The 27,252-nt window shown below is 45.8% G+C and overlaps 1 protein-coding gene across 6 annotated transcripts in view; it reads left to right on the top strand.

The window, feature by feature from the left end:
- The window catches only part of PTPN21 (protein tyrosine phosphatase non-receptor type 21), an 80,822-nt gene that overhangs the window by 32,832 nt on the left and 20,738 nt on the right, over positions 1-27,252 (top strand). For 3 of the 6 annotated variants that reach the window (XR_013228556.1, XM_077323425.1, XM_077323426.1), the window contains 9 exons: positions 4,365-4,432; positions 9,566-9,636; positions 10,693-10,780; positions 12,294-12,382; positions 13,348-13,435; positions 15,561-15,640; positions 19,368-19,469; positions 21,650-21,710; positions 23,308-23,395. Coding sequence is in view for 5 of the 6 variants with exons in the window: in XM_077323425.1 (XP_077179540.1) it covers positions 4,365-4,432; positions 9,566-9,636; positions 10,693-10,780; positions 12,294-12,382; positions 13,348-13,435; positions 15,561-15,640; positions 19,368-19,469; positions 21,650-21,710; positions 23,308-23,395 (735 nt within the window). In the remaining variant the exon portion in view is untranslated. The remainder of the gene's footprint in view (positions 1-4,364; positions 4,433-9,565; positions 9,637-10,692; positions 10,781-12,293; positions 12,383-13,347; positions 13,436-15,560; positions 15,641-19,367; positions 19,470-21,649; positions 21,711-23,307; positions 23,396-27,252) is intronic. The other 3 variants (XM_077323427.1, XM_077323429.1, XM_077323428.1) reach the window with 3 other exon arrangements.

Genomic DNA, 27,252 nt, shown 5'->3' with positions numbered 1-27,252 from the left:
CTCCAAAGCAGCTTACAACTGTTTTCCCCTCCTTCACTTATCTTCCCAATAACAATCCGAGAGAGAGAGAGAGAGAGAGAGAGAGAGAGAGAGAGAGAGAGAGAGAGAGATTGACTGACTGACTGACTGCTGGAGCTTGTGTTCCTCCCAGCTGCCCATGACTGAAGAGGATTAATATGCCCACTGCTTCTGGGGTCCTCTTTCTCCCATTCAGGGTTACTGTTGAAAGAGGCAACAGGTCTGCCTTTGTCTTCCTAAGTCTTGCCATTCCCACCTAGGTCTGGGCCTCACTGCACACAGTGTTTGCTGTTTGCTCTCTTGGGGCTCATCTTCTTCATTTTGACTGGTGGTGGAGAGGCTGTGGCTTAGTGGAAGAGTCTCTGTTTTGCATGCAGAAGGTGCCAGGTTCAATGCCTGGCATCTCCGGTTAAAAATACCAGGCAATAGGTAATGTCCCATCCTGGAGAGCCACTGCCAGTCTGAGTGGACAATACTTGACCAAGGGCCAGATTCAGAATAAGGCAGTATCATAAAGAAGAAGGGTTGTTTTTTATACCCTGCTTTTCACTACCTAAAGGAGGCTCAAAGCGGCTTACAATTGTCTTCCCTTTCTCTTCCCACAACAGACAGCCTGTGAGGTGGTTGGGGCTGAGAGAGCTGTGACAGAATTGCTCTGTGTGAGAACAACTGTAACAGGACTGTCAGTAGCCCAAGATCACCCAGCTTGGCTGCATGTGGAGGAGTGGGGAATCAAGCTCAGCTCACCAGATTAGAAGCTGCTGCTCTTAACCACTACACCAAGCTGTCTCTTGTGACTTAACCCGGTGGCTGCGAAGGCCCCGGCACCAGGCCGCGGCTCCCTCTCCCCGCCCCCCCCTGCATTGAGAAACTTCCCAGGCCATAAGCAAATTGGCTGCCAAAGCGGCCGATTAGCTTGCAGCCCATCAAACTTCTTTTTGTGGGGGGGGGAGAGGGAAGCAGGGCCACCGGCGCAAATGCGCATGCGCGGCAGGTCCATGCATGCGGGTTTGTGCCATTCACAGCCGTTTTGCGCATGCACTGCCATTTCGTGCATGCGTAGAAGTGCCGTGCATGTGCATTTGCATCCGCGCATGGCGCATGCACGGCATGTGCGGCTGCCGGATCGCCCTCCCCACCACCACCGGTCCGCAGCCTTTGAAAGGTTGCGGACCACTGACTTAACCCACCTGCTTCGGCCCGGCCTCAACAGAACTGCCAGTTCATGGCTTTTAACTTAGTAGTATTTGGTGCAGACATTCTGTGTCTGATTGCTCAGCAACAACGTTGAGTGGGAGATGCAGGGTTTGAAGAATGCTCCAAGCCTGTGGTCCATTTTATTTTGCTGCCTGGCTTTACTTGCTAAGAATGATAATCTCGTGTGCTGAGAAAGATCTGCCAAGAATGTTGTTTGCCAATGAGATCTAAACCAATGAATAGAAATAGCTTGTTTATGTAACAACATTCTTTCATATTTTTATTTAGTTCTGGCTGGCCCTTCCATAGCACTCATGGAATAAATACTTGTTTTAATTACTCTTGTACATTTTAGGAAGTGTAAAACATCTTGGCATTTGCTGACTTCCTGGCATTTTTCTATAATCCTATTTCTAGATGGATTTTTCTTCTTCTTTTAGCTTCTGCAATTTCTTACTCAGACTGAGAGAACAGTCTGTTAAATGAGGAATTTGCAGGCACATATTAGCAGTACAATGGATAGTCTGTGCAGGGGAAAAATAAGACTTGCATTACTGTCTATCTCTAGGCTCACACAGCAGGTAACAATGCAAAGATCAGCAGAATGCTGTACAATTACACTTCAAAGTAGAATCCTAAACAGAATTACACCTTTCTGAAATCCATTAAAGTCCATGATCCTGGAAATATGTAACCTTGTTTAGGATAGCACTGTTAACCCATTATATTTCCTCATATTTTCCCCATGGATTAAACCTGAGAAATATCCAGCAGAACCATTAGGCCTTATGAATAGTGCTCATGCTTGGATTTTGGCAAATTGCTGTGGGGAACTAGTTCTGTAACTAGGGGACATTAGAATTAAAGCCATTTTAATGTTTGATAATGACACTGACTTGACACGGGCGGGGGTGTTCTTGCATGTGTTAATGGACTAGTGCTACGTTATATTACATTACATTGGCCATCTGTTGGGTCCAGCCTATTCTTTTCAAGTGCATAAGAGCATGTGATGATAAAAATACTCTTGGCTTGACACTGAGTATCCACAAGCGTTCCCCATATGTCTGGATAGGAAACAAGAGATCTCAGGATAAAGGGCATAACACCAGAGTTGGAGCCTGGGGTTGGCTGGGTTTGGGAAGTGGGGGGACTTCCAGGTATTAGACCGTAGCATTCACCCTCCAAAGCAGCCATTTTCTCCAGGACAACTGATCTTGGTCATCTGGAGATCAATTGTAATAGCAGAAGATTTCTTGGTGCCACCTGGAGGTGGGCAACCCTATATAATACCGAGTCTTTTTGATCCCAGCACCTTGAGTACGAAAAATAAGCCTGTCTTCCTTTGTACCTTGTGAAACAGGCAACTGAGTGTGATGAGTGCTGACTTCAGTGAAAAGGAAGCAAATTATTTTGAGACTAGATTCAAAGCTCGTTTGTGAGAAAGGGCTTTGAAAGGCTCCCCCCCCCCCGTGTGCTTCTAGGCCCGAGGGGAAGGCCTCCGTCTTTACTCACATTGTCCTGCCGCTTCCCCGCTTTCTGGCTTGTCCTGGTGAGGGCCTAGAAGCCTTTCTGGCCTGTGGTGGTGAAGGCCTAGATTGTGCCCTCACCCGATTGGCTAGAACTGCTGTCTGTCCTGGCTTTGCGCCTTCCGATTGGCCCCTTACCCGGACTGGCTCCGCCCACTCTCCACCCACTTAGCCTTTAGCCAGATATGAATACACCAAAAGCTGTATAAAGATACTACAAAAATACTTAACATGATAGCCCCAATAGGTGGGAAGAAAGGCAGAATTCCTTGACACACATGATTGGTGCCATGTAAGAAAATCATATGAGATATATCCTCTTGTGCTCCTCTTTTGTTTTGTAGGATAAGTGCTTTCTCTTTAGAGACAAGCCATCTGGAAACTTTTGATCAAGAAAGCTTTTCATAGATTATGAATAGGGATGGGCATAAACTGGAAAATTCCAGTTCAGAGTTTAGGTTGTTGTTGAACAGAACACCTGAACTGAACCCAAAGCCCTAAAACAAACTAGCTCCCTGCTACGTAGAAGTGGGGAGAAGCGAAACAGATAACTAAAATGGCTGCCTGTTATTTCAGGCTGCCTGCAGATAGACGCAATTGTGAGAGTTATTCCACCGGGTTTCTGTAATGACTATTAGACCATAGTCCACTTTCTTTATTAGGACTTCTAGTTCTTCCTGTTTGTTTCCCATACTTTGTGCATTAGTGTAGAGACATCACAATCCTTCATACGAGTACCCCCCAGGCTTTTAGTTTTTGAAATGTCCTGTAAGTTAATAGTTCCCTACATATATGGAATTTCCTTTAAATCTGCAGTGTTCCCATCTACAGTTATCGCCATCAAACTAGGCTTTGAATGTATGTCTCGCTCCCCCATTGAACATAGTTCAAAGCCCTCCTCACCAGGCCCGCAAGACTCTTTGCAGAGATATTGTTCCCACCTTTGTGAGGTGTAAACCATCTCCTGGTAGAAGAGGCTCATCACAGTAGCGTGATCCATGGTCCGAAACCCCAAAACTTTCCCGATTACACAATGATGTAGCCGGTCATTTATCTGCATTTTTTTCTTTCCCTTCCTAAGCCTCGGCCGTTAAGAGGAAGAACTTATGAAAACACAACCTGTGCCCCCAAGTCCTTCACTTTTACCCCCAAGGCCATGTAGTCTTGCTTCATATTCTCCACACTGCACTGGGCAGTATCATTTGTTCCCATATGAATGAGCAGGAAGGGATATCTGTCCTTGGGCTTTACAAGTCTTTCCAACCTTTCTGTGACATCCTTGATTCTTGCGCCAGGTAGACATCATACCTCTCGAGACAACGTCCAGTCGACATACTTTGGCTTCTACTCTCAATAGGGAATTCCCAATTACCAGCACATGTCTCCTAGTCCTAACACATTGGGGAGCAGAAGATGTAGTCCTTTCATCCACAGGGGGCTGTGAAACATTTCCTGAGCTTTGGGAGAGTTGGGGGAATAGCCCTGTTCCTGCCCATCCAAAATTATGAATGCTTTTTTACTCATGATTCCAATTATTAACCCTCATTGTTACCAAGAGAATGTTTAAAAAGTCGGCTTGTTATAAATACTTAATTCCTGCCTTTGTTCTTAATTTTTTAGCTGATTTTGGAGATTATGACCAGTATGAATCACAAGATTTCCTACAGAGATTTGCCTTGTTTCCTGTGGTAAGAATTGTTCCATTTATTTCCCTGACTGTTTTGGGGCTATTGCTGAAAGGAAGGGTCATTGCTGTGACACAAAAAGCTTTGCATGTCTGTTATGCTGTTTGTATATATTAATATACAAGGTTTTATTTACTAGACGTAACTAAAGAGATGTTCTCTAGACGTAACTAGAGATGTGGAAATCCAGGGGAACAGAAAAAATTTGGCTGGAAGCTGGTGAATTGGAGGACTTATTTCAGTTTTAAAAATGACGAATTGGGGGAAATTTCCAGATAGGAGCCCTAAAAAAAACCACATAAAAAACTGTAAGGGTTCTCCCTTATATGCTCAACATGGTTCGGTTCTGATGCAAAAAGATCAGATCATAAAAGGGTAGTGATGGGCTGATGTATTGTATAGTACAACATTCTAAGGCTATTGATTTCAATTAATTTAGAAGGCTGCAACCCTGCTCAGGATGACACAGATAGCGAATAGGAGATGCTGATGGTCTTAGAATCATAGAATCATAGAATCATAGAATCATAGAATCATAGAGTTGGAAGGGGCCATACAGGCCATCTAGTCCAACCCCCTGCTCAACGCAGGATTAGCCCTAAGCATCCTAAAGCATCCAAGAAAAGTGTGTATCCAACCTTTGCTTGAAGACTTCCAGTGAGGGGGCACTCACCACCTCCTTAGGCAGCCTATTCCACTGCTGAACGACTCTGACTGAGAAAAACTTTTTCCTGATATCTAGCCTATATCGTTGTACTTGAAGTTTAAACCCATTACTGCGTGTCCTTTCCTCTGCAGCCAGCAGAAACAGCATCCTGCCCTCCTCCAAGTGACAACCTTTCAAATACTTAAAGAGGGCTATCATGTCCCCTCTCAACCTCCTTTTCTCCAGGCTGAACATTCCCAAGTCCCTCAACCTATCTTCATAGGGCTTGGTCCCTTGGCCCCAGATCATCTTCGTCGCTCTCCTCTGTACCCTTTCAATTTTATCGATGTCCTTCTTGAAGTGAGGCCTCCAGAACTGCACACAGTACTCCAGGTGTGGTCTGACCAGTGCCGTATACAATGGGACTATGACATCTTGTGATTTTGATGTGATGCCTCTGTTGATACAGCCCAAAATGGCATTTGCCTTTTTTACCGCTGCATCACACTGCCTGCTCATGTTTAGTTTACAATCCACAAGTACCCCAAGGTCTCGTTCACACACAGTGCTACCTAGAAGCGTATCCCCCATCCAGTAGGCATGCTTTTCATTTTTCTGACCCAGATGCAGAACTTTACACTTATCTTTATTAAATTGCATCTTGTTCTCATTTGCCCATTTTTCCATTGTGTTCAGATCTCGTTGAACTCTGTCTCTATCTTCCGGAGTATTTGCCAGTCCTCCCAATTTGGTGTCATCTGCAAACTTGATGAGTAGTCCCTCCACCCCCTCATCTAGATCATTAATAAATATGTTAAAAAGTACCGGGCCGAGCACCGAACCCTGAGGTACCCCGCTACTCACCTCTCTCCAGTCTGATGAAACACCATTGACAACAACTCTTTGAGTGCGGTTCTCTAACCAATTCCCTATCCACCTAACAATCTGAAAATCCAGATTGCAGTCCTTCAACTTATCCATCAGAACATCATGGGGAACCTTGTCAAAAGCTTTACTAAAATCCAAGTAAATGACATCAACCGAATTTCCCCGATCCAGCAAACCTGTTACTTGGTCAAAAAAGGAAACTAGGTTGGTCTGGCAGGACCTGTTGGAGACAAATCCATGCTGACTTCCTTGGATCACCAAATTGTCCTCCAGATGTTTGCAGATCGCTCCCTTTAATATCTGCTCCATTATCTTCCCCACAACAGAGGTCAGACTCACTGGTCTGTAGTTTCCCGGGTCATCCTTCCTCCCTTTTTTGAAGATCGGAATAACGTTTGCTCTTTTCCAGTCCTCCGGGACATCTCCAGTCCTTAAAGAGGTTCCGAAGATGATGGACAAGGGCTGTGCAAGTTCTCTGGAAAGTTCTTTGAGTACTCTCGGGTGCATTTCATCTGGACCAGGGGATTTGAACTCATCCAGTGCAGCTAAATGCCTCTCGACCACCTCTCTATCCATGTTAACCTGCCACCCAGACACTATCCTTTGGCTACAGCCATCTCTAGATGTGCCTAAACACTTAGACCTGTGGGAAAAAACAGATGTAAAATAGGCACTAAGCCTTTCTGCTTTCTCTGCATCTTTCGTTAGAGTTTGTCCATCCGCACCCAACAGCGGGCCTATTGCCTCCTTTACTTTACGTTTGCTCCTCACGTAACTGAAAAATCTTTTCTTGTTACAATGGGCTTCCCTGGCCAATCTTAGCTCACTCTCAGCTTTGGCCTTTCTGATGATTGATCTACAGTGCCTAGTAACCTGTAGGTACTCTTCTTTAGAGCTCTGTCCTTCCCTCCATTTCCTGAACATTTTCCTTTTCTTTCTTAGTTCCTCTTGAAGTTCTCTGTTCATCCAAATAGGCTTCTTAGAGCTCCTGCAGTGTTTTCGTCTTTCTGGAATAGTCATTGATTGAGCATGCAATAGCTCTTGTTTGAGTAGCGCCCACCCTTCACATGCTCCCTTCCCTTCCAGCATTCTCGTCCATGGTATGACACTCATCATGTCTCTGAGTTTATTAAAGTTTGCCCTACGAAAATCCAACATCCGCGTCTGGCTACAAGCTTCCTTGGCTCCCCATCTCAAAAGGAATTCTATGAGGACATGGTCACTTCCCCCTAGGGTCCCCACCTCCTTCACCTCATCCACCAACTCTTGCCTGTTGGTCAGTATTAAGTCCAGTATGGCTGAACCTCTTGTGGGTTCATCTACCATTTGATAAATGAAATTGTCAGCCAGGCAGGTCAGAAACTTGCATGACTGAGGACGCTTCGCAGAGTTTGTTTCCCAGCACACATCTGGGAAATTGAAGTCACCCATGATGACAAGGTCCTGCCGTTTGGATATTTTCTCAAGCTGCTCACAAAGTGCAGCATCCACATCCTCACAGTCTTGGCTGTGTGTTGTGTGTGCTTCCACATTAATTTATCTCAGCCCTGCCCACACTGACTTACCTCCTGCCCTGGTTTGTGCAGCTTCAGTCAGTTTACTTCAGGATGCATAGTTTATTACTATTTATTTAACCAGGGACAAAGCCTGTTCTACCCAGGAATACAACGGGTGGGTTTCATGGTTGCTGACCCTCCCCCTCCCCAGTTCCTTGTTGGATCTTGAGATCCAGCATGTTGGAGGTGATTAAATTGTAGGAGACTCTAATCTCAAGAGTCCAGTTTGAGCCCCAACTCCTCCACCATGTGCAGCCAGCTGGGCTGCCAACCTCTAGGAGGGGGCTTGGAGATCTTCAGGAATAACTACTGATCTCCAGGCACCATTTCTTCTGGAGAAAACAGCTTGGAGGGAGGGAGGGGGAGAGGGAGGGAGGGAGAACAAAGGCTTCACTGGGTCCCATGGGGCTGGTGAGTAGCCTTTACTTTTTCTCCCACCCACTTCACTGGACTCTTGAGGCCCCACCATCAAACTTCAAGGAACATTCCTAACTCAGGGGTCACCAACCTCCAGGTGCAGCCTGGAGACCTCCTGGAATTGGAGTTCCTCTGCAGAATATAGAGATCAATATCTCCGGAAGAAGAAGAAGAAGGGTTGGTTCTTATATGCCCCTTTTCTCTACCTGAAGGAGGCTCAAAGCGGTTTACAGTCACCTTCCCTTTCCTCTCCCCACAACAGACACCCTGTGAGGTGGGTGAGGCTGAGAGAGCCCTGATATTACTGCTCATCAGATCAGCTTTCTTGGTGCTCTGGGGAGCCCAAGGTCACCCAGCTGGTTTCATGTGGGGGCGCGTGGGATCAAACCTGGCTAGCAAGATTAGAAGTCCGCAATCCTAGCCACTACACCTAGCTGGACTCCTTGGGACGGGGGACTGCGGCCTTGTGCCCCACAGAGGTCCAGAGATGCCAGCCTCCAGGGGGGACCTGGGCATCCCCCAGAATGACAGCTCTTCATTAGACTGCAGAGGTCAGTTCCCTGGAGAGAAGGGCTGGTTGAGAGCAACTCAATGATAGAAGAAGAAGAAGAGCTGGTTCTTATATGCCACTTTTCCCTACCCGAAGGAGGCTCAAAGTGGCTTACAATCGCCTTCCGTTTCCTCTCCCCACAACAGACACCCTGTGAGGTGGGTGAGGCTGAGAGAGCCCTGATATCACTGCTCGGTCAGAACAGTTTTATCAGTGCCGTGGGGAGCCCAAGGTCACCCAGCTGGCTGCATGTGGGGGAGTGCAGAATCGAGCCTGGCATGCCAGATTAAAAGTCTTCTAATTAGAACACTTCTAAACACTACACCAAACTGGCTCTGCTTCCCTCTTCCCCAATGTCTATACCACAGCAACTCACTGGGGCAATGCCTGCTTCCCCCCCCCCCCCCAAGCTTGTACACCATGGCAATTCACTGGGGTGGGCTTTGCTTCTCCCTTCCCCCAACTTCTATACTAGGGCAAGTCAGTGGGGCAGGCTTTGTTTCTCCCCCACCCCAACCTCTACACCAGGGAAACTCATTGAGGCAGGCTGTGCTTCTCCCCTCCCCCAACTTCTACACCAGGGAAACTCATTAGGGCAGGCTTTGCTTCTCTCCCCCATTCCAGGGCCGAGCTACTCACTGGGGCTGGCTTTGCTTCTGCTGCTGCCGCTGTTGCTGCTGCTGCTTCTCCTTCCACGCCTGAGCTACTCACTGGGGCTGGCTCCATCTCCGCTCAGCATGTTCCAAGGGCAGCAGGAAGTTGGGGGGAGAGAGTTGGTCGTTATCAGCCCTTCTTGGCTGAGGGCTCCATCCCAATAGGAACTAAGTTACTGGCTTAGGGCCCAGCTATTACTGGCTGAGGGCCTATCTCGTAGGGAGTGGCCCATCATTTTGGAAAACCTATGGCTTACTGATACATAGTTTACTGATGACAGCTTTGATTTAATGTTACTTCATTCATATCCTACTTTTCTCCCTAGTGAGGTCCCAAAGTGGCTTATATCATTCACTTCTCTGTTATGCAAATTACAATTGCATAAATTTGAGAGTAATCTTGAATGATCCCTGCTTTTTCTTTAGGGTTGGTTGCAAGATGAGAAAATTCTGGAAGAAGCAACCCAGAAAGTAGCCTTACTCCATCAGAAGTACAGGTAATGGTTTTTCCATTCTGACACTGCTTCTGGATTGAATGTTACTAAGTGAACACTGATGTTTTGTTGCTTCTTCTTCATTCAATAAAGAATTGGCTTGAGACAAATGCAAACCTCGTTCTGTGTTTAGTAGATCTGGACATCATCTCTGAAAGCCAACTTGGTATAGTGGTTAGGAGTGCAGACATCTAATCCGGCAAGCTGGGTTCAATTCTGCACTCCCCCACATGCAGCCTGCTGGGTGACCTTGGGTTAGTCACAGCACTGATAAAGCTGTTCTGAACAAGCAGTAATATCAGGGCTCTCTCAGCCTCACCCACCCCACAGGGTGTCTGTTGTGGGAAGAGGAAAGGGAAGGTGACTGAGACGCCTTCGGGTAGAGAAAAGTGGCATATAAGAAACCACTCTTCTTCTTCTTCTTCTTCTTCTTCTGAACATTCCCTCCCTCCCCTGTTTAACCATGCTACCCCATTCTTTAGCACTAAAATTAGTCATGGTTGAGACTGAACCACATTTCCCATGCCTAAAACCCGCTTCAACTGCCCCCCTGACTGTGGTTGAAGGGAAGCCATGGTTTGCTTTAACCTCTGTTGCCAGTCAACTTTACTACCAAGTAAGGTAGGGAGCACTTGTTCAGGAAGCTGGAACTTGATTGGTTAGTCATGGTTCCAAGGATCTGTTCATTTTTGGTGTCGTCCCTCATGTCAGAAGACAACAAACATTTGGGAGGGAGGTACCGAAAATTTCTTAATTGGAAAAATTAGCCAGAAAACAACTTTGCAGATAAATGAAATCTTGACTCTTTATATCTTTGGGCACTATCCTGGAGCTGTTTATGACCATGGCACAGCCATAAGGCAGACAGTGGTCACCTCTGTACTTTATTTGGAGAAGAATTGCATTTCTACAGCTATACCTTTGCAGTTGAAGTGTGTCTTTGGGCATGGTGAGAAACATACCAAAAAAAAAAAAAAAAAAGTGGAACTTCATGGCTAAATATGCTGCCTAATCTGCCCTCAAAGCTAGCAATTTAATCTTCTGTTGTTGTTTTTGAAGAGGTCTCATGCCTCCTGATGCAGAGATGTTATACATGCAAGAGGTTGAGAGAATGGAAGGTTACGGTGAAGAGAGCTATCCTGCAAAGGTGAGGTTAATTTAAGGGAAATCATAGACATTACTTTGCAAAACCACAAGTGTACTTACTGTTAAAAAAATTATTGATTGATTGATTTTATTATAAATAAATATATTATACCCTCCCTGAAGACTCAGGGCAGTTCACATAAAACAAAAATGATATAGATAACTCAGTTTAACAATAATACTGCAAAAAACATTGTAGAACAATAGAATACTGTAGAAAACATTAAATTAACGCATACTGATAGCCCAGTGGGTTGGGCGGAACTGCAGTGGGTGCCATAGGAGGGAGGCTCAGGGGGAGGGCCCTTGGGAAGTGGTGGGTCAGGTCGACCTCAACCAAATACCTGGTGGAGGAGCTCCCTTTTGCAGGCCCCGTGGAACTGTTTAAGTTGCCAGCATGAATTTAAGACCTTTTGGCTTTCTGTGTACAGTTCTGAGATGTTTGAATATTTTTATAGAAAGTGCTGAACTGACAAGACACACGTGTAGATCAAAGACTGTGGGCGGGGATTTTGTTGTTGTTATGTGCGAAGTCGTGTCCGACCCATCGCGACCCCATGGACAATGATCCTCCAGGCCTTCCTGTCCTCTACCATTCTCCAGAGTCCATTTAAGTTTGCACCTACTGCTTCAGTGACTCCATCCAGCCACCTCATTCTCTGTCGTCCCCTTCTTCTTTTGCCCTCGATCACTCCCAGCATTAGGCTCTTCTCCAGGGAGTCCTTCCTTCTCATGAGGTGGCCAAAGTATTTGAGTTTCATCTTCAGGATCTGGCCTTCTAAAGAGCAGTCAGGGCTGATCTCCTATAGGACTGACTGGTTTGTTCGCCTTGCAGTCCAAGGGACTCGCAAGAGTCTTCTCCAGCACCAGAGTTCAAAAGCCTCAATTCTTTGACGCTCGGCCTTCCTTATGGTCCAACTTTCGCAGCCATACATTGCAACTGGGAATACCATAGCCTTGACTAAACGCACTTTTGTTGGCAGGGTGATGTCTCTGCTTTTTAGGATGCTGTCTAGATTTGCCATAGCTTTCCTCCCCAGGAGCAAGTGTCTTTTAATTTCTTTGCTGCAGTCCCCATCTGCAGTGATCTTGGAGCCCAGGAAAATAAAATCTGTCACTGCCTCCATTTCTTCCCCATCTATTTGCCATGAATTGAGAGGGCCGGATACCATGATCTTTGTTTTCTTGATGTTGAGTTAAATCTATATTAAATAAAGATCTGTTGACTCTCAGAATTAATACTCTTTTAAATTCCCTTTTTTTGTCTGATGTTGGAAGTACTCAGAGCAGGGCCTCAAAAGATAAATGCAATAGTCAGGTAGGTTTGTATGGGAACAGGCGGTCCTTCGGTTCTTATATGCGTGCAGCAGGGTGAAGGGAGTTTACTGGGGTTGGAAACAAAGGTATGACCATTTAAGTGTACAGAAACTGCTGCGACTTTGCAGTCCTGAAGTTGCTGCCCTCTTGAAAGGGAACACATTCAAGTGTTTTCATTATTTCTGGTCCTTATCCAGGACAGCCAAGGAAGTGATATATTCATTGGAGCCTGTCTCGATGGAATCTTCGTGAAGCACAAAAACGGCCGCCCTCCTGTTATATTTAGGTGTGTTTAATTCCCATATACGGAAGTGTTTTTCAAGTGATGTTTTCTTGCTTATGCTCTCAAGAACCTGACGTTGATTTGACTGAGGTAAGAATGTGCTGCTCCATCAGGACGGAGTATAAACTAAGAGTCACCGTAAGGTAAACAAAGGGATTGGGTGAAAGTCCCAGAGGTCAGTCCCAATCATGGCACGGTGCAGTCTGCCAAGGTGTCTCCATGTAAGGAATATTTGTAGAAGATAGGGCTTAATATTTAAGCTATCAATGCTTTGGAGGGAGTAAGTGGCCTATAAAAACACATGGTAACGCTGTATGGGATTGACTTGTAAGATGATGCATGATTTATAATAAAAGGAAGATCAATTATTATATTTGTAACATAATAATGCCTTACTTAAAGATGCTACCTGTAAGTAAATGCATAGCATTGTTGAATTGTGGAATAAAGGTAACGGTAAAGGTATCCCCTGTGCAAGCACCGAGTCATGCCTGACCCTTGGGGTGACACCCTCTAGCGTTTTCATGGCAGACTCAATACGGGGTGGTTTGCCAGTGCCTTCCCCAGTCATTACCGTTGAATTGTGGAATATATGGCTTCATATAAATATGAGGCTGTTTTTGCCCCGTTGGCTTGCAATGTGCCTTACCAGTTGTTAGCTTTGCATAGCAGATTATTACTTACTGGCCTTTGTCCATTCTCTGCAGGTGTCTAATCATCTGGTTGGTTGGTTGAACTCTTATGACTCTCTGTATGTGCAAGAGAATCCAGACAGATTATTATGTGCCTGGAGAGAAAATAATGCAGAGCTACTTATACCCTCCCTGAAGACTTAGTCCCCCCCCCCCCCCAGATCTACAGTAAACTGTATGGCAAATTCATATTCCTTTTTAGGTCCATGTAGCTACAATGCCACACTTTGCGAAGTTTTGAGTTTGCATTGCTGTCTCACCTTTCCCCCCCTGTAGGTGGCATGACATCGCTAATATGTCCCACAACAAGTCCTTTTTTGCACTAGAGCTGGCAAACAAAGAAGAGACGATCCAGTTCCAAACTGTGAGTGAGTCTTGATTTTTCTGTATTTTCAAGTAATGATGTTAAAAGGGAAAAAAATCAGAATTCATACAGTATTCAGATTTTATGTCTAGAAAGTGACATTTTAGCCATTCCCTTTAAATTAGGTAAGATGCAGCAATACCGTTTATTTGTGATTTCCTTAAAACCAGGAATAGATATTTCTATCCAATTGATCTGAAAGTTTATTTTCCATATCTTCTGGTGCATCAGCCTTAATGTTGCGTGGCCCAGATATGTGCTTCATTTACATTTCCCTTGGAATAATATATCTTGTAGGGATTTGTGTTTGTTTTTTCTCAGTTACCTGTTCCCATTAATTGGTCCATATTGCATATGTGCAATTTTGGCACGACGAACACCAGTAGGATATATTTAGAGTACAGTGGCACGTCTAAGACCACGGGACTCTAAATTTGTTCTCCTGCTCCAGACTAACATGACTTCCCACTTGAATCTACCAATAGGATATGGTAGCCTATGTGGGCCAGGTGTATGAGCTGGCACAAGCAAGAGCATATGGCACATCCTTAATGGATCTATAGATTTCACTCTGGCTTGAATCGAGCCAAATTTCCCGTCTGCCTCTAAAGGTAGTAGTTCTGTCTGTTCCCTTGCTCTGTAGATCAAGGCAGAAGTGACCACTGAGACTTAAGGATGTACATAACTCTAGCCATGTGAAGTAAAATTTCAGGGTTTGAACTTAACTTGTGCTCCATTTGTCAGAGGAGTTGGTCACAACTGGGCATAAACAGCCATCCTTTGTTAGCTTCCAAAGATAGGGTGGTTTTGTCTTTTGCAGTTTTCATATTGCATGTCATAACCAGGATGCGTTATAATCACTGCTTGTGTGCTCAGTTCAGGCAACCTTTACTCTGAGGAGAGGCTGTGCACAATGGTCCCAAGCTGTGACCTTGCTGGACATTCTCATGTGCAGGAGGCCTCAACATATGTGCCTAAAATCGTATGTGCAGAGACACATACAAAGAACGTGACGGATTCTCCTAGGTGTAGCTTGTGTATCATGCAGGCGCTGTCCAAAAGGTCCATTGGTAGATGGGTAGGTAACTAGCCGGAGGCAGGGCAGGTACTTCTGATGGGGTGATAGTCATTTCCCCACTTGCATACCCTCTGCTTGACATAGGAGTCCTGATGGATCAGATCCGTTGGCCCATCTAGTTCAGCACCCTGTTTCCCAAAGTGGCTGACCAAGTTCTATGGAAGGCCTGTGGGAAAGCCACAGCATTGCCTCCTGCTGTCCTGAGTCCCATGCCCACATGCAGAAGGATACTGGCCCATATAATAGTACTTAGTGCCTAATAGCCATTGGTTGACCTCTCCTCCAGGTTGAATCCTCTTTTAAAGGTATCAGAACTGGTGGTGATTGACACATCCTGTGGCAACAAGTTAATTATGCATTATGTGATTTTTAAAAAATTGTGCCTGTCCTGAGTCTAAAGTGAATCATTTTTATTGGATCCCCCACAAGTTGCCTTATTGTAGGAGAGGCAGAAAAAGTTCTCTGTCCAAACTTTCTCCGGGCCGGACATAATCTCTGCCCTGTGTCTCTTCTCTTTCCCCCAGCATCTTTTCCCCCCTAAATGGAAAAACTCCAAAAACTCTTCTGTTTTTATTTCTAGGGAAGGTCTTCCAAACCCTTTGTTTGTTCTTTTTCAAAATCTGCAATTTATTTATTTTTTTAAGGAGTGAGCGCTATATTCCAAGTCCAGCCTCTGCTGGTAAACCTCTGCTGTGCTCTGCTAATGAGCCTCAGCCCTCCTCTGCAGGGAGGTTGTTCAGATTGAGCCCACATCATGGCCTATCCTATCAGCTCAGGAATGGACAGAAAACATGGCTCCCTGGGAGAGCATCTGCTTTATTTGCAGAAGGTTCCAGGTTTGGTCTCTGATGCCTTCAGTTAAAAAAGGATCAGGTAATAAGTCATGTGAAGGTCCTCTCCTTGAGATGCCTGGAGAGCGGCTGCCAGTCACTCGGCTGAGGTCTGACTCAGCTCCATGTGTTCAGCCAGTAGGGAAGTAATTTAAACCTCGTTGGATAAGGATCCATGTACACATATAGTCTTATATGCATCTCTTTTGTTTGATAGGAAGACATGGAAACTGCAAAATATGTGTGGCGGATGTGTGTGGCCAGGCACAAATTTTATAGACTAAATAAGTGTAGCCTGTAAGTATCACAGTCTTCTTTCACTGTATTCATTCTAAACATTGTTGTATCCTTTAATTTAGTGCTGGAGGAGATCGCTTAAATAATTAGATTTCCTTTTTCTTCTCTAGAAGGTGTTTCTGAGACTGCGGGTCACTTAAATGTTCAAAACTGGAGCCTCAGAACTTCTGCTGCTGAGTCTAAGAATCAGGGAAAGCCGCTGTGTGATGACAATACTTCTTGACAAGGATGCACACAATGTAGAGAAAGTGCTTTAAGAGCACAAACACAACGTTGCAATTCTACAAAAGTGTTGTATAACTGTAGGGATGCTGCTGGGAATCCAAAATCCAAAAGAGGAACAGGGAAAGCCTGCTTCCTCAGTGGACCCCAACGGAAAACTTACCACTGCACAAGTGCCTAGAGACCTCTAGGAAATACTCATGTCCTAATAGTGACCTTCATGATTTTATTGCAGAGTAATATCCCCTGGAACCTGTGAAGGACTATGAGGTAGGTGCAGTGGCATTACTACAGTTATACAACACTTTTGTAGAATTGTCATGTTAAGTTTGCGCTTTGAAACCATTGGATAAACTTTATATTTTGTAAATTCTTGTCAAGAAGTGTTGCCCTTTTTTTTGTACAGCACTGTGTATCTTTTTGTATCTTTGAGTCTAAAAATAAGTCTCTTGCAACTCTGTGTTTCCAAAATGTTTAGATTTCCGATTATCTCTTTGGATTGAATTGGTGAAGGGAGGGGGGAATGTTTGCTTGGTTTTCTTTCCAAATTGGCTGCTCATAAGCCGTCGTTCCACAGCATCACAGTTTGAATAGCTTTCTCTCCAATCATGAAGAGACCCATGAATTTTCACACTGACTCCTCACATCTTGAGCTCTGTACTTTCAACAGTAGTGCCAGCTTCAGCAGCAGCATCCAATCGTAAAAACAGAACAAAACCAGGGCCTTGTAAGAAATTACAGGAGTTCTAGAACCATTTGGAAATCTCTCACCATTCCTCCCCTTTAAGCATTCTATCAACACTCATGGGCTTGAAAAGGCTAATTTCTCCTTCCTTCCCTTCGGTTAACACTCAATTTTCTCAACATTCTGCCTTTCTGGTGCATATTTAGTACTCATCAGGATATTTTTTAAAGTTTTGGTTTTTCTTTTGATTAATTTTCAAAGTCATGGTTCTCTGTGTGTCCAGAGAGTCCCATGGGTAGATCCCTACTTTGTCTGCAGGTGGCCCCGTTGTCTGCTTTTTATCATCCACACAGTGTTCCACTCTGATGACTAATCTAGGGATACTTCAAACATTGTTGTCAAGTGTCTTATTGGGAATTGTCATGTCAACAGTCTGATGTTGCCACAGAAACTATTGCTGCAGGTTCAGGTCCCTTTTGATACTCCTACAAGCAACTGTGGCTCCCAGGGCCTTTTATTTCATTAAAACAAATATTGGTGAAACATCAGTGCTTGCTTACATATCATTCACCTTCAGCAACTTATAACATTGCACTGAGTCTACACATCCTTATCCATTGTTCCTCTTAATATTTGTGTTCTTCTTAATATTTGTAAAACAGCCCTGGGGGTGGAGAGTGTCCTGGCTTGGAATAGGGCCAATCACCAATGTTGGCCGCACCCTGATTGGCACTGCACGTACAGCTCCCACCCTCCCTCCCTGGACGCTAGCCACTTTGCTCTCAGATGCTGTAGGAGCCAGCATGTGTTAGAGAGACATAGAGACACGGAGAGCCCTGCCAAACCATAAACCTTCCATGGCTCCTACTGCAAGGAGAGAGAGAGAGAGAGATCTGTGCCTGCTGGTGTCCTCTGGGTCCTAGCGCCCATTGCATTCCTAGTTGCAATGGGCTTTCTTGCTAGTGTGTTCATAATTCTGCATTGCTTGCTTTGAAACATAAGCATTAGGTAGGTATGATTAACGGATGTGACACAAAGCAAAGAAGTAGTTAATTTTGCCCAAGACACAGTGCTTAGCCCTTGTTTGTCAACCAGTTCTTGCGAAAGCTTGGATTTCCATGTCTGTCATAGCAATGAATGCATGAAAACATGGAGGAACAATATAACATACAATTTATTTATGAGGAATGGGGAAGACACCAAGGATCCTAAACGCTATCATTTGATGGAATACACATGGGAAGGGCACATGGCTTGTTGATAAGGCATTTACTTTACAAGTTAAAGGTCTTGGGTTCAAGTTGCAGTATCTCCAGGTTGGGTTTTTAAAAACAGTATTAGGGAGTAGGTGATGTGAAAGATATCTACCTGAGACCCCAGAGAGCTGCTGCTGGTCAGGGTAGGCAGTGCTAACTTTGATAGACCAGTGGTCAGCGTAAGACCAGTTCATGCCGTCTCTATGTCATGCAGTGCTTCATTTGTAGTAAGCAGGAGTTGTTACTATATAGCATTCCTTTTGTGAATCTGGTCATTAGTATCCACTGGTACCCATATTGGTCGGTCTCTGTCCCTTGTCTGTTCCAATTTTTAAAGATACTTTCAGTTCAGTTTGTAAAAGAACAAAGCAGAGGTTTGATGGCCCCTGAAGGACAAGCAATCTTTATTCCAGCATGAGCTTTTGTGAGCCAAAGCTCACTTCTTCAGATACAATGGAAAAAAAATAATTTCCATCATATTTACACAGAAAAATTATAGGAAAAAAGTGTGCAAAAGAATAGCTCCTGGTAACATGTCATTAATCTCCCTGTCTCCCCCTCTCTGATTTTGCATGCTCACTGTCATACTAAGTGACATCACGTGAATATGTTGCATGTTTTGCTTTGTGATATTCTGCTACATTATGCAAAAATACCGAGTCAGCCTGTTAACACACAAATAACACTCTTTCTTATACAGAAACTGGGCTTAGAATTTGTGAGATCGGGAAGAAATATGGATCTGGGATCTGGAGGAAGAAGCTGGGGTTTTTTATACCCCACTTTTCACTACCTGAAGGAGTCCCAAAGTGGCTTACAAACACCTTTCCCTTCTTCTCCCACAACAGACACCCTGTGAGGTAGGTGGGACGGCAAGAGCTGTCTAAGAGAACTGTTCTGCAAGTACAGCCCTAAGAGACTAGCTAGCCCAAGGTCACCAAGCTGGCTGTATGTGGAGGGATAGAAAATCAAACCCACTTGTCCAGATTAGAGGCTGTCTAATCACAGCCACCATGCTGTGATTTTATCTGCTGGTTTCTTTAAGGCAGCAGCCCAAATAGCCTAGTTTGGTTGGAGCTCATCCGGGCTTAGGAGCCCATGGTCCATGGGAGACTGCCAAGGAAGCCTGGGGTTGCTACTCAGAAAGGTCAACTTCACTTATCTATTGCTTTGAACACTCTGTGGTTGGGGTCACCATGAGCTGATTGCAACTTGATGGCACAAGTTCGTCTTTAAGGCAAGTTCGTCTTTAAGGCATGTGGTTCCTTTTCTGTCACACTATGAGGATTAGTCACTTGATAGCAAGAAGTTTGTGAGTGCCTCCTGGCTCATGCAAGTTGACTCCAAAGTCCTCAAGACTTCTCATCCCATCATACACTAACAGAACCCTTACCCTGTAGAGATTGGGGAATGAGGAGGTCACGGGCTCTTACAGCAGGGAGAAAGCCGCTCTAAAGCCCACCGGGTGACCTCTCAAGAGATTCCTCTGTGGAGTTCAAGCATCCTTTCTTTGGAATGGACTATTTCATTGTCGTCTTCTTGTCTGTATGTACCTTGTCTTCAGAGACTCCCCAGACTCTCCGCCTGAGGAAGGCTCTCAGAAATCTTTCCTCATTCTTTCCTTTCCACGCTTTCCAATCCTTTCTCGTCCTTCTCTGCCCAAAGGGTGAGCTTGAAAAAAAATTTCTTTTTTCCATCCTGAGTTCTTTGCATGTTATGTATTTGTGTGGCTCTTGCGTTTGCTTGCAATGGGGACAGCCCTACCACGAGGCAACATGACGATCCCCTTGGGCAGGGGATCCCTGCCTTCTTCACTTTGTGACCTTTAAAAACATGAGCGGTTCAGAGGGACAGTTTAAAACCTTTTTGGTTTTAAGAGGGAAAATACCTCCAGCTGCAATTGGCTAGTGATATTACAGTAGGGATGTGCACACGCACCCCCCCCCCCCCAAATCTGTGTGTGTGAGATTCAGGTTGATTCAGCAAAAATCAGCTTATCTTTGATTCAGGTTGATATACCGAATCACCTAAATCCCATTATTGATACAGGGATTTGGGTTTGGCAAGATTTGGGTTTCCCAAATCAGTTTGGCTCTATTATAACCTGTGCAGCCTGCCTCTCTGTTCAGTGGTCTGGGGGGAATGGGGGCTGAGGTTGAAGCCCCACATTTTTAGTGTCGTTGCTAGAGCCTCCCCTCAAAAGAACCCCCAAATTTCAAAAGGATTGGACCAGGGTGTCCAATTTTATGGGCACCCAAAGAAGACGCCCCCATCCTCCATCATTTCTTATGCAGGAAAAACAGCAAGGCCTTACAAGCCCTGCAGAATGTCCCAGATAATGTTTGCAGTGAAGGCCAAGGGGGCATTTTTGCAAGGCCAGCCCAACAGGAGGACCAGTGCAGTGTGCCCAGCAGAAGCAGTGCCACTGCGGCAGGGCCACCCTAACAGGACCACACTCACATCTGAGAACCTCTGGAGTAGAAACTGATGGGGAGGGGGCGTTCCTTCATGGACAGTAGATTGACTGCCATCAATGAGTGTACTAGTGCCCAGTGGTCAGCAGCAGAATCCAGTGCCCCATTGTGGCAAAGGCCAGCTCAACAGGGCTGCAGCACAGAAGTATAATCCTGGGTGGTGTGGCATGATTCTGTGCCTGACAAGTTGGCCTTTGCCACAGTGGGGCACCGGGTTGTGTTGCTGGGCACTAGTTGTTTGTTAGCACAGGGTTCTGCTAGTAGGCACTAGTTGGGCGGCAGTGGGTTCTGTTGCTGGGCACGAGCACATTGAATGCAGTGGTTCTGCTGTCCCCTTCCCCTCAGTTTGTAGTTCAGAGGTTCTCTTTCCGTGCACTCAAACTGGAGTCTCCTAGTCCAGCACTCTAACCACTGTAACGTGCTGATTGTCATAGAGCTGGCACACAAGCATCGTTTTAATGAGACGCCTGGATAAGGGAAACCCTGCAAAGGCAGATGCTTTTTGTGTGCCGTCATTCCTTAATCTGTTAAGTTTCAGGCAGCTCTGAGGCAGGAGGGATATTGGGAGCGGCCCTGGCAGAGGAAGTTATTGGAATTCCTCAGCTGTATTGACCGGACTGACTCTTGCATTAGTATCCTGCCCTTTCTCCAGGGAGTTGAGAGTGGAATACATGCCTCTCCTTCCTCCACCCACAGTGCAATATGTCCTTAGTGTGTCATGGGTCATCTTTGGGACTGTTTGCTGGAAGCAGGTGGATGGGTGAATGTGTGCAAACATGCTTTGTCCCCTCCTCCCCGCACACACTTCCGTCAGCTTGCCCTGCACACTGTGAAATACGGTGATGTAGGAGAGTGTTTGTTGAGCTAAAAGGAAATCCCAGACTCATAATTGTTCTTTGCCACTAGCGAGAAGCAGAAAACATCTGGGGCGAGGGATGGACACCGACAACAGTGTGTGGGGTTGTGTGGCGAGACACTTAGCCACAGTATACATTCTAACCCTTGAGGAAGGTTCAACTGATGATGAAATGCAATGTTGGGCTTTCACTTCTGCAAATTAGACCATTTCCCCTCCGGATTCCTGATAGGAATGCAATCCATGCCAGATAAGCCGCTGTGCTGCGTCTTGCAGAACTGCTGATGAAGGGGGAAATGAGAAAGTCCTGAGCTTGTTCTTGCACCTGCTTTTATGTTTTCTGTCATTTGTGAGAGATTGTATCTGCCTTACTCATACACATCTCACGTGCATGAAATAGCAGGGCGGGAAATGAGCGCTGGGGATATCAAGTGCTGTAAGGTTTCTGAATGCTCTCTCAGTGGTTGCCAAGATCTGCATTTATCAAGATTTTTTTTTTCCCCTTTTGCTTTGTAGACAAACTCAGGCAGTGACAGTGAATCCAGTTAGGAGGCGATCCTCTTCCAGGATATCTCTGGTAAGATTTTCAGTCTGGAGCAACTCCTTTAATAATAAAAAACAGATTATTAATGAGATATTTCCTAAAAGATGGCTATTTTGGTGTAATTTGCCCAGTAAGACACTTCAGGCACTTCAGTGGTGAAATCTCTTTTGAGGCTGTTTCAGACATTTCCATGAACCCGAACAGAAAGTGTGGTCTTTCAGATCTTTCCAGTCTTTGTTGTTATTGTTTAGTTGTTGTTGCTTGGTGTAGTGGTTAGGACTTCTAATCTGGCTGGGTTTGATTTCGCGCTCCCCCACATGCAGCCAGCTGGGTGACCTTGTGCTTGCCACAGCTCTGATAAAGCTGTTCTGACCGAGCAGTGATATCAGCGCTCTCTCAGCCTCACCCACCCCACAGGGTGTCTGTTGTGGGGAGAGGAAAGGGAAGGCTGCTTTGAGACTCCTTCTGGTAGAGAAAAGTGGCATATGAGAACCAACTCTTCTTCTTCTAAATTGATACCCTGCTCTTCCCTGGAGGCTCAGGGCAGCTTACAAAAAATTAAAAATGCATAAGAAATTTAAAATTAAAATACAAGTGTTCTAAATTAAATATTAGGTTTAAAAAAATTAAAATAACAATTAAATATTAATACTAGACTAATCCGTTTCAGCCATCTCCTTCCCCGTGTAAAAAGGAAGAGGAGGAACCAGATTTGATCAAGGGGTGTGATAGCACTGGGACAGAGGCTTTGGGGCTCAAATGGGAACAAGAGGATGGCTGCCAGTCATGGGAACTTTACATTTTTCGTAAATGAGGGAGAGAATTAACAGGAATTGTTATTTTTGACTAAGCCCCAGTTAGACCATTAGGCCCAGGCTAGATAGATTTCCAGTACATTTCCTGAGATTATTTCTTATAGAACATCCTCTCAGGCCTGGCAGTTTTGATTAGGAAGGCAGCAATGGAGAGGTGGTATTTAACCCTTTCCTTCCATGTTGTTTCCCTTTTTAAATCCCTCCCACAAAAGAAGAGAGATTCTCTTTCTTTGGGAGCCAGAATGGTATATTGGTTAAGAGCGGTTGCCTCTTATCTGGAGAACCAGGCTTGATTCCCTGCCCCTCCACATGCAGCCAGCTGGGTGACCATGGGCCAGTCACAGAGTTCTCTTAACCTCCTCTACTGCACAGGATGTCTCTTGTGGGAACTATTGTAAACCTCTTTGAGACTCCTTTGGGTAGTAAGTAATGGGGTGCAAAAAAACAGCTCCTCATCTTCTTCCTTCATGGGTTCCATGTGTAACCAGTGGCTTCTTCTCTCACTCCAGTTGTCTGCTTGTAAAAAGAGAATATTAAATACTTAGAAGGGTTCTGGGACCCTGAATCAGCAGTTTCCTTGTTGGCCAAAGGTTGTCTTCCCAGATGGGAGATTTCATGGGCATATATTGATCCAAACTTCTCAAAGGAATGCTGAGGATCATCTCATTGATTTGCCTTCAGAAAGCCCATTGGTGTACCTGTTCCTTTCTTAATTTTAAATGCTCAGATCTGCCATATTGTAATGACTGGGATAAAGTTGAGCATTTTCAATAGCTCTGCATGTACATCTCATTACTCCTACACTATCCTTTCAGCAGCCCAAACCACAGCCTTATATGATGCCGCCACCACCTCAGTTACATTACAATGGACACTACACGGAACCATATACATCTTCCCAAGGTAAGAGGTTTGATGTGCTTGGGACATTGAAATCCTTTACTGGCCAACATATTTTATAAAAGGACTTTGGTGGTGGTGCTGGTGGGAATTATATTCTCAAGTACAAAGAGCTCCCTGATCCAGAAAGCCTAGACTAGCCAATCTTGTCAGATCTTGGAAGCTAAGCAGAATTGGCCCTGGTTGGTATTTGGATGGGAGACCATCCAATGCAAAGCCAATGCAAATTTGGATGGGAGTCCAGGGCTGGTATGTAGAGGCAGGCGATGGCCAACCACTACTATTTGTCTTCTACCTTGAAAACTGTATGAGATTGCCATGAGCTGGCTTCAACTTGATGGTACTTTCACCACCACCACCAGAAGGATGAGCAGAGAGTAATCCAAGGACAATTTATGTTGTCAGGTTAATAATGCTAAGGGAGTCTCAGCATGAATAGTGTTTGAATAGGGGACTAAATTCAGGAGATCCATGTATGATGCCATGAGCTTCCTTAAGTGAATGTATCATCATCCATCAGATGTGACCACAAACCATAATTCATTGTTCAGTGAACAAGACTGGAGAAATTAGCCATTCTCTTTCCCTCTTTCCTCTATTTGTGCATGGTAATATAATAAAGGAGTTTTGCTTTTAGAGGTAAACCACAAACTATTTTTCACACTCTTCCTTAAAAGCGAGGATCCCAAAGTCTGTTTTTAGTTTGATCTGGAATTCTGGATTGTTGGGGACAGCAAACCACATATGTTGAGTGTAGATACCACTTCAAACAATCATTTTCCACAATTACAAAAGAGCAGATATTTCCCCTCCACAAGCTCATTCATGTAATCACAAGCAATGGTTTATCATTAGATCTGAAGCATGCTGGTATGTAACTGCAATAAATACATGAATAAACTAGAAGCTAGTAAAGATTAAAAGCTTGTTTAACCACTCATTAAAAAAAACATTCTCAGTTATTGTACTGCAAGCCTACAGCCTAAGCATAAAGAGGCAGTTCACTGTATGCAAAGAAGGAACTAGGGTATATCTAACTACCCTCCAAGGAGTTTTCCTCCAACATAAGAGTTAGTTCTTCTAAGGGAAGAACTACTTAAGTTGGAAGAAGCCTCCTTAGGTTGGAGAAGGACTTCAAAGTTGGAAAGATGGGGTAGAAATATTTAAATAAATAAACTTTTCTCAATTCAAAAGTGGGATCCTCTCCACTACTAGGTAACCACAGTCTACCTCTAGTCTAATGTGAAACAAACAGCAAATACCCAAAGGCAAATGCTGACCTAAGGAAGGTAGGCCCATTGAGTAGATCTGAATAGAATTCTGAGTAGACCTGCTCAGGATTGCTGTCTGTAGGTGTTTTCAAATCCTTGGAGAATAAGATATTAGACCTTATTGACATGGAAACACATCTACTGGCAGGTCCCCTGTATCGGAAATGAATACGGACGTGATGTCCATTTGTCACTCCCCTGCCCATGACAGACAGGCAGAGGACAGGGAAACAGGGAGCCCCCCAGTCAAAGGAAGAGGGTTGGTGGAGACCGCAGAGGCTGTGGTAGCCCTGGTGGTGGTGTGACTGGCCCTCATAATGAACTGCCCTCAGTGTGGCCCGGGGCCAGGTGCCGAAGGCGGCCACTGGCAAAAAAAGAACTCACTGCGCCCAGGACGAAGGAGCCAGGGCCAGGCCCAGCCCCAGCCTCAGAAGATAGGTCAACGGAGGTGTGGGGAGCACCCTTCATCATGGCCTGGGGCTCGGCACCGAAGATGGCCACTGGTGGAGTGAGCAGCCCTCAACACAGCCAAGCCTCAGGGCCGAGTGCCGACAACAGGAAGCAGCAGTGCTGCAGCGGATGAGGCTGAGTATAGCGGTGGGCTGGAGGTGCGGCCACGCTCCGAAGATGGACAGCAGTGGAAGACTGAGCAGGGCTCAGCGTGGGCCTTACCCAGCCCACCACCATGCCCATTACGTAGAACTAGGGGGCAAAGCCCACTCCCCCCCCCTAGACAGCGGTTGCAGTGGGAGAGTGGGGCGAATTACATTTTAAAAGCGCCCCAGGAGCTTTCAGTGCTTGCACAGTGGCTTTTACTCTGGTATCTCAGCAGCGAGCGGTGGCTGGGGAAGGGGGGCAGGTGGTGGTTTGTTGTGCACCTTTAAAACAGGGCTCGCCACATTGCCCTCTGCCCCGCTTAGCTTGAATCTGCTTTGGAGGGGGGTGTTGCCACTATCTGCTGAGGATAAACGGGGATGGAAGAAGTGGCATGGATGCTGGCTGGCGGGGGCGAAGACACTGTCTCCAAGGCCTCTTTACAAGTGGCTGGCAGGGCTGTGCAGTTCCCCTGCGGTGCTCGCTATGGGAATGAGGGGAGAGCTGGGTGGAGGAACAGGGTTGAAGTTCTGACCCAGGTGGCCTTCGTGGAGCATCCTCTACCCTGGGCACCCTGGGGAGGGGCGATGCCAGCTGCAGTGAAAGCTGGCCATTAGTTGGTGGGAGGCCCCAGCGGCCCACGGCACATTTTATTATATAGGATAGGATGTGTTTCCACATAATGGGCAAGAATCCACTTGTTGCTAGAATTTACTTGTCACGTTTTACAGGATAGGCTGTAACTTTGTGGCAGAACTTGTGCTTTGCATGTCCACCCCCAGAGCCGCTGCTCAGCATCTCTACTTGAGTACGTCTTTGTGTAGGAAGCCTGTGAGGAGTTTTGGCCTGGGACTTTGGCAAACCGATTCTCATCAAAGTATTTGACATTCAGCTAGATGGGTGATCTTGGTATAATCAGTGAGATACATTCAAACATTCCAGAAGGGGAGACCTAATATTGGTCCTTGAAATTAGCTAATTTGTTTAGATAGAACTTTCCTTTTCCTAGAGACTAAAAAGTAATATTTTGCTACATCGTTTGAGACTGTCTTAATCCTGTCTCCCAGTAGAAATATTACAAGACTAGTAATCAAGCCCATTGCAGTTCTAAATGCAATGGGCGCTAGCAGTGAGTGTGGGTTGGGGGGTGCTGGCAGGGGCCCGTGGAAGCGGACGTGCAGCCATAAATGACTAAACTAATTATCTAGTAGCAGGCATAACTGAATCATTCAAAGGGGTAATTAGCAGTTGGCAAGCAAATGTTATTAAGTGCTTGCAGTTTGTCAGAAGTCTTCTGATTGTTTGGTAGTGGAGCAGCACTCAGGGTCTACTACCTGGCAAATAACTTCCTTGTTTGAACTTGTGCTCTGTCAGGCTCCTCTCAAGGCTTGATGTGGGTAAGACAGCGTTATTTATTCAATCCAAGTAATCCTTGTCCTGTCTTCCAACTTTAAAAAAACGAACAGCATCTAGTTTTTATCTTGAAGGCTTCTGAATCAATAATGCAGCTTGTTGTGCGGCGTGCTGCCCAATTAGGCAGAAAGAGGCGAGGGAGCTTACCGTCCAGAGGGGCCATTTTTGAGGATGGGGTGCAGCTATGCGGCGCCATTCTGCTTGCATTGGCAAGCAGGGTGTGGGCTCCCGTGGTGGCTGGTCATTGGGGCTCAGTGTTTTGGCGACGAAGTTGGGCCGACTGGTCAACGGGGCGAACTGAGATCGGGCGGCGGCTCTTCGGCGCGTTCGCCGCTCCGGCAGCCAGAAGGCCGGCGGCCCCCGCCCCCCAGGCTCTCTGAAGCCCTGCCCGGCCGCCCCCCCACCCCACCCGACGCTCTCCGAAGCCCTCTCCTGGCTGCTGGAGCGGCTGCGCAGCGTCTCCGACGCTGCGAAGCCGCTCCAGCAGCCAGGAGAGGGCCGGCCGCCCCCCCACCCCACCCGACGCTCTCCGAAGCCCTCTCCTGGCTGCTGGAGCGGCTGCGCAGCGTCTCCGACGCTGCG

Source organism: Paroedura picta, chromosome 2, assembly GCF_049243985.1.
Source record: "Paroedura picta isolate Pp20150507F chromosome 2, Ppicta_v3.0, whole genome shotgun sequence".
Classification (NCBI taxonomy): Eukaryota; Metazoa; Chordata; class Lepidosauria; order Squamata; family Gekkonidae; genus Paroedura; species Paroedura picta.
This window is presented reverse-complemented; position numbering and strand designations above follow the sequence as displayed.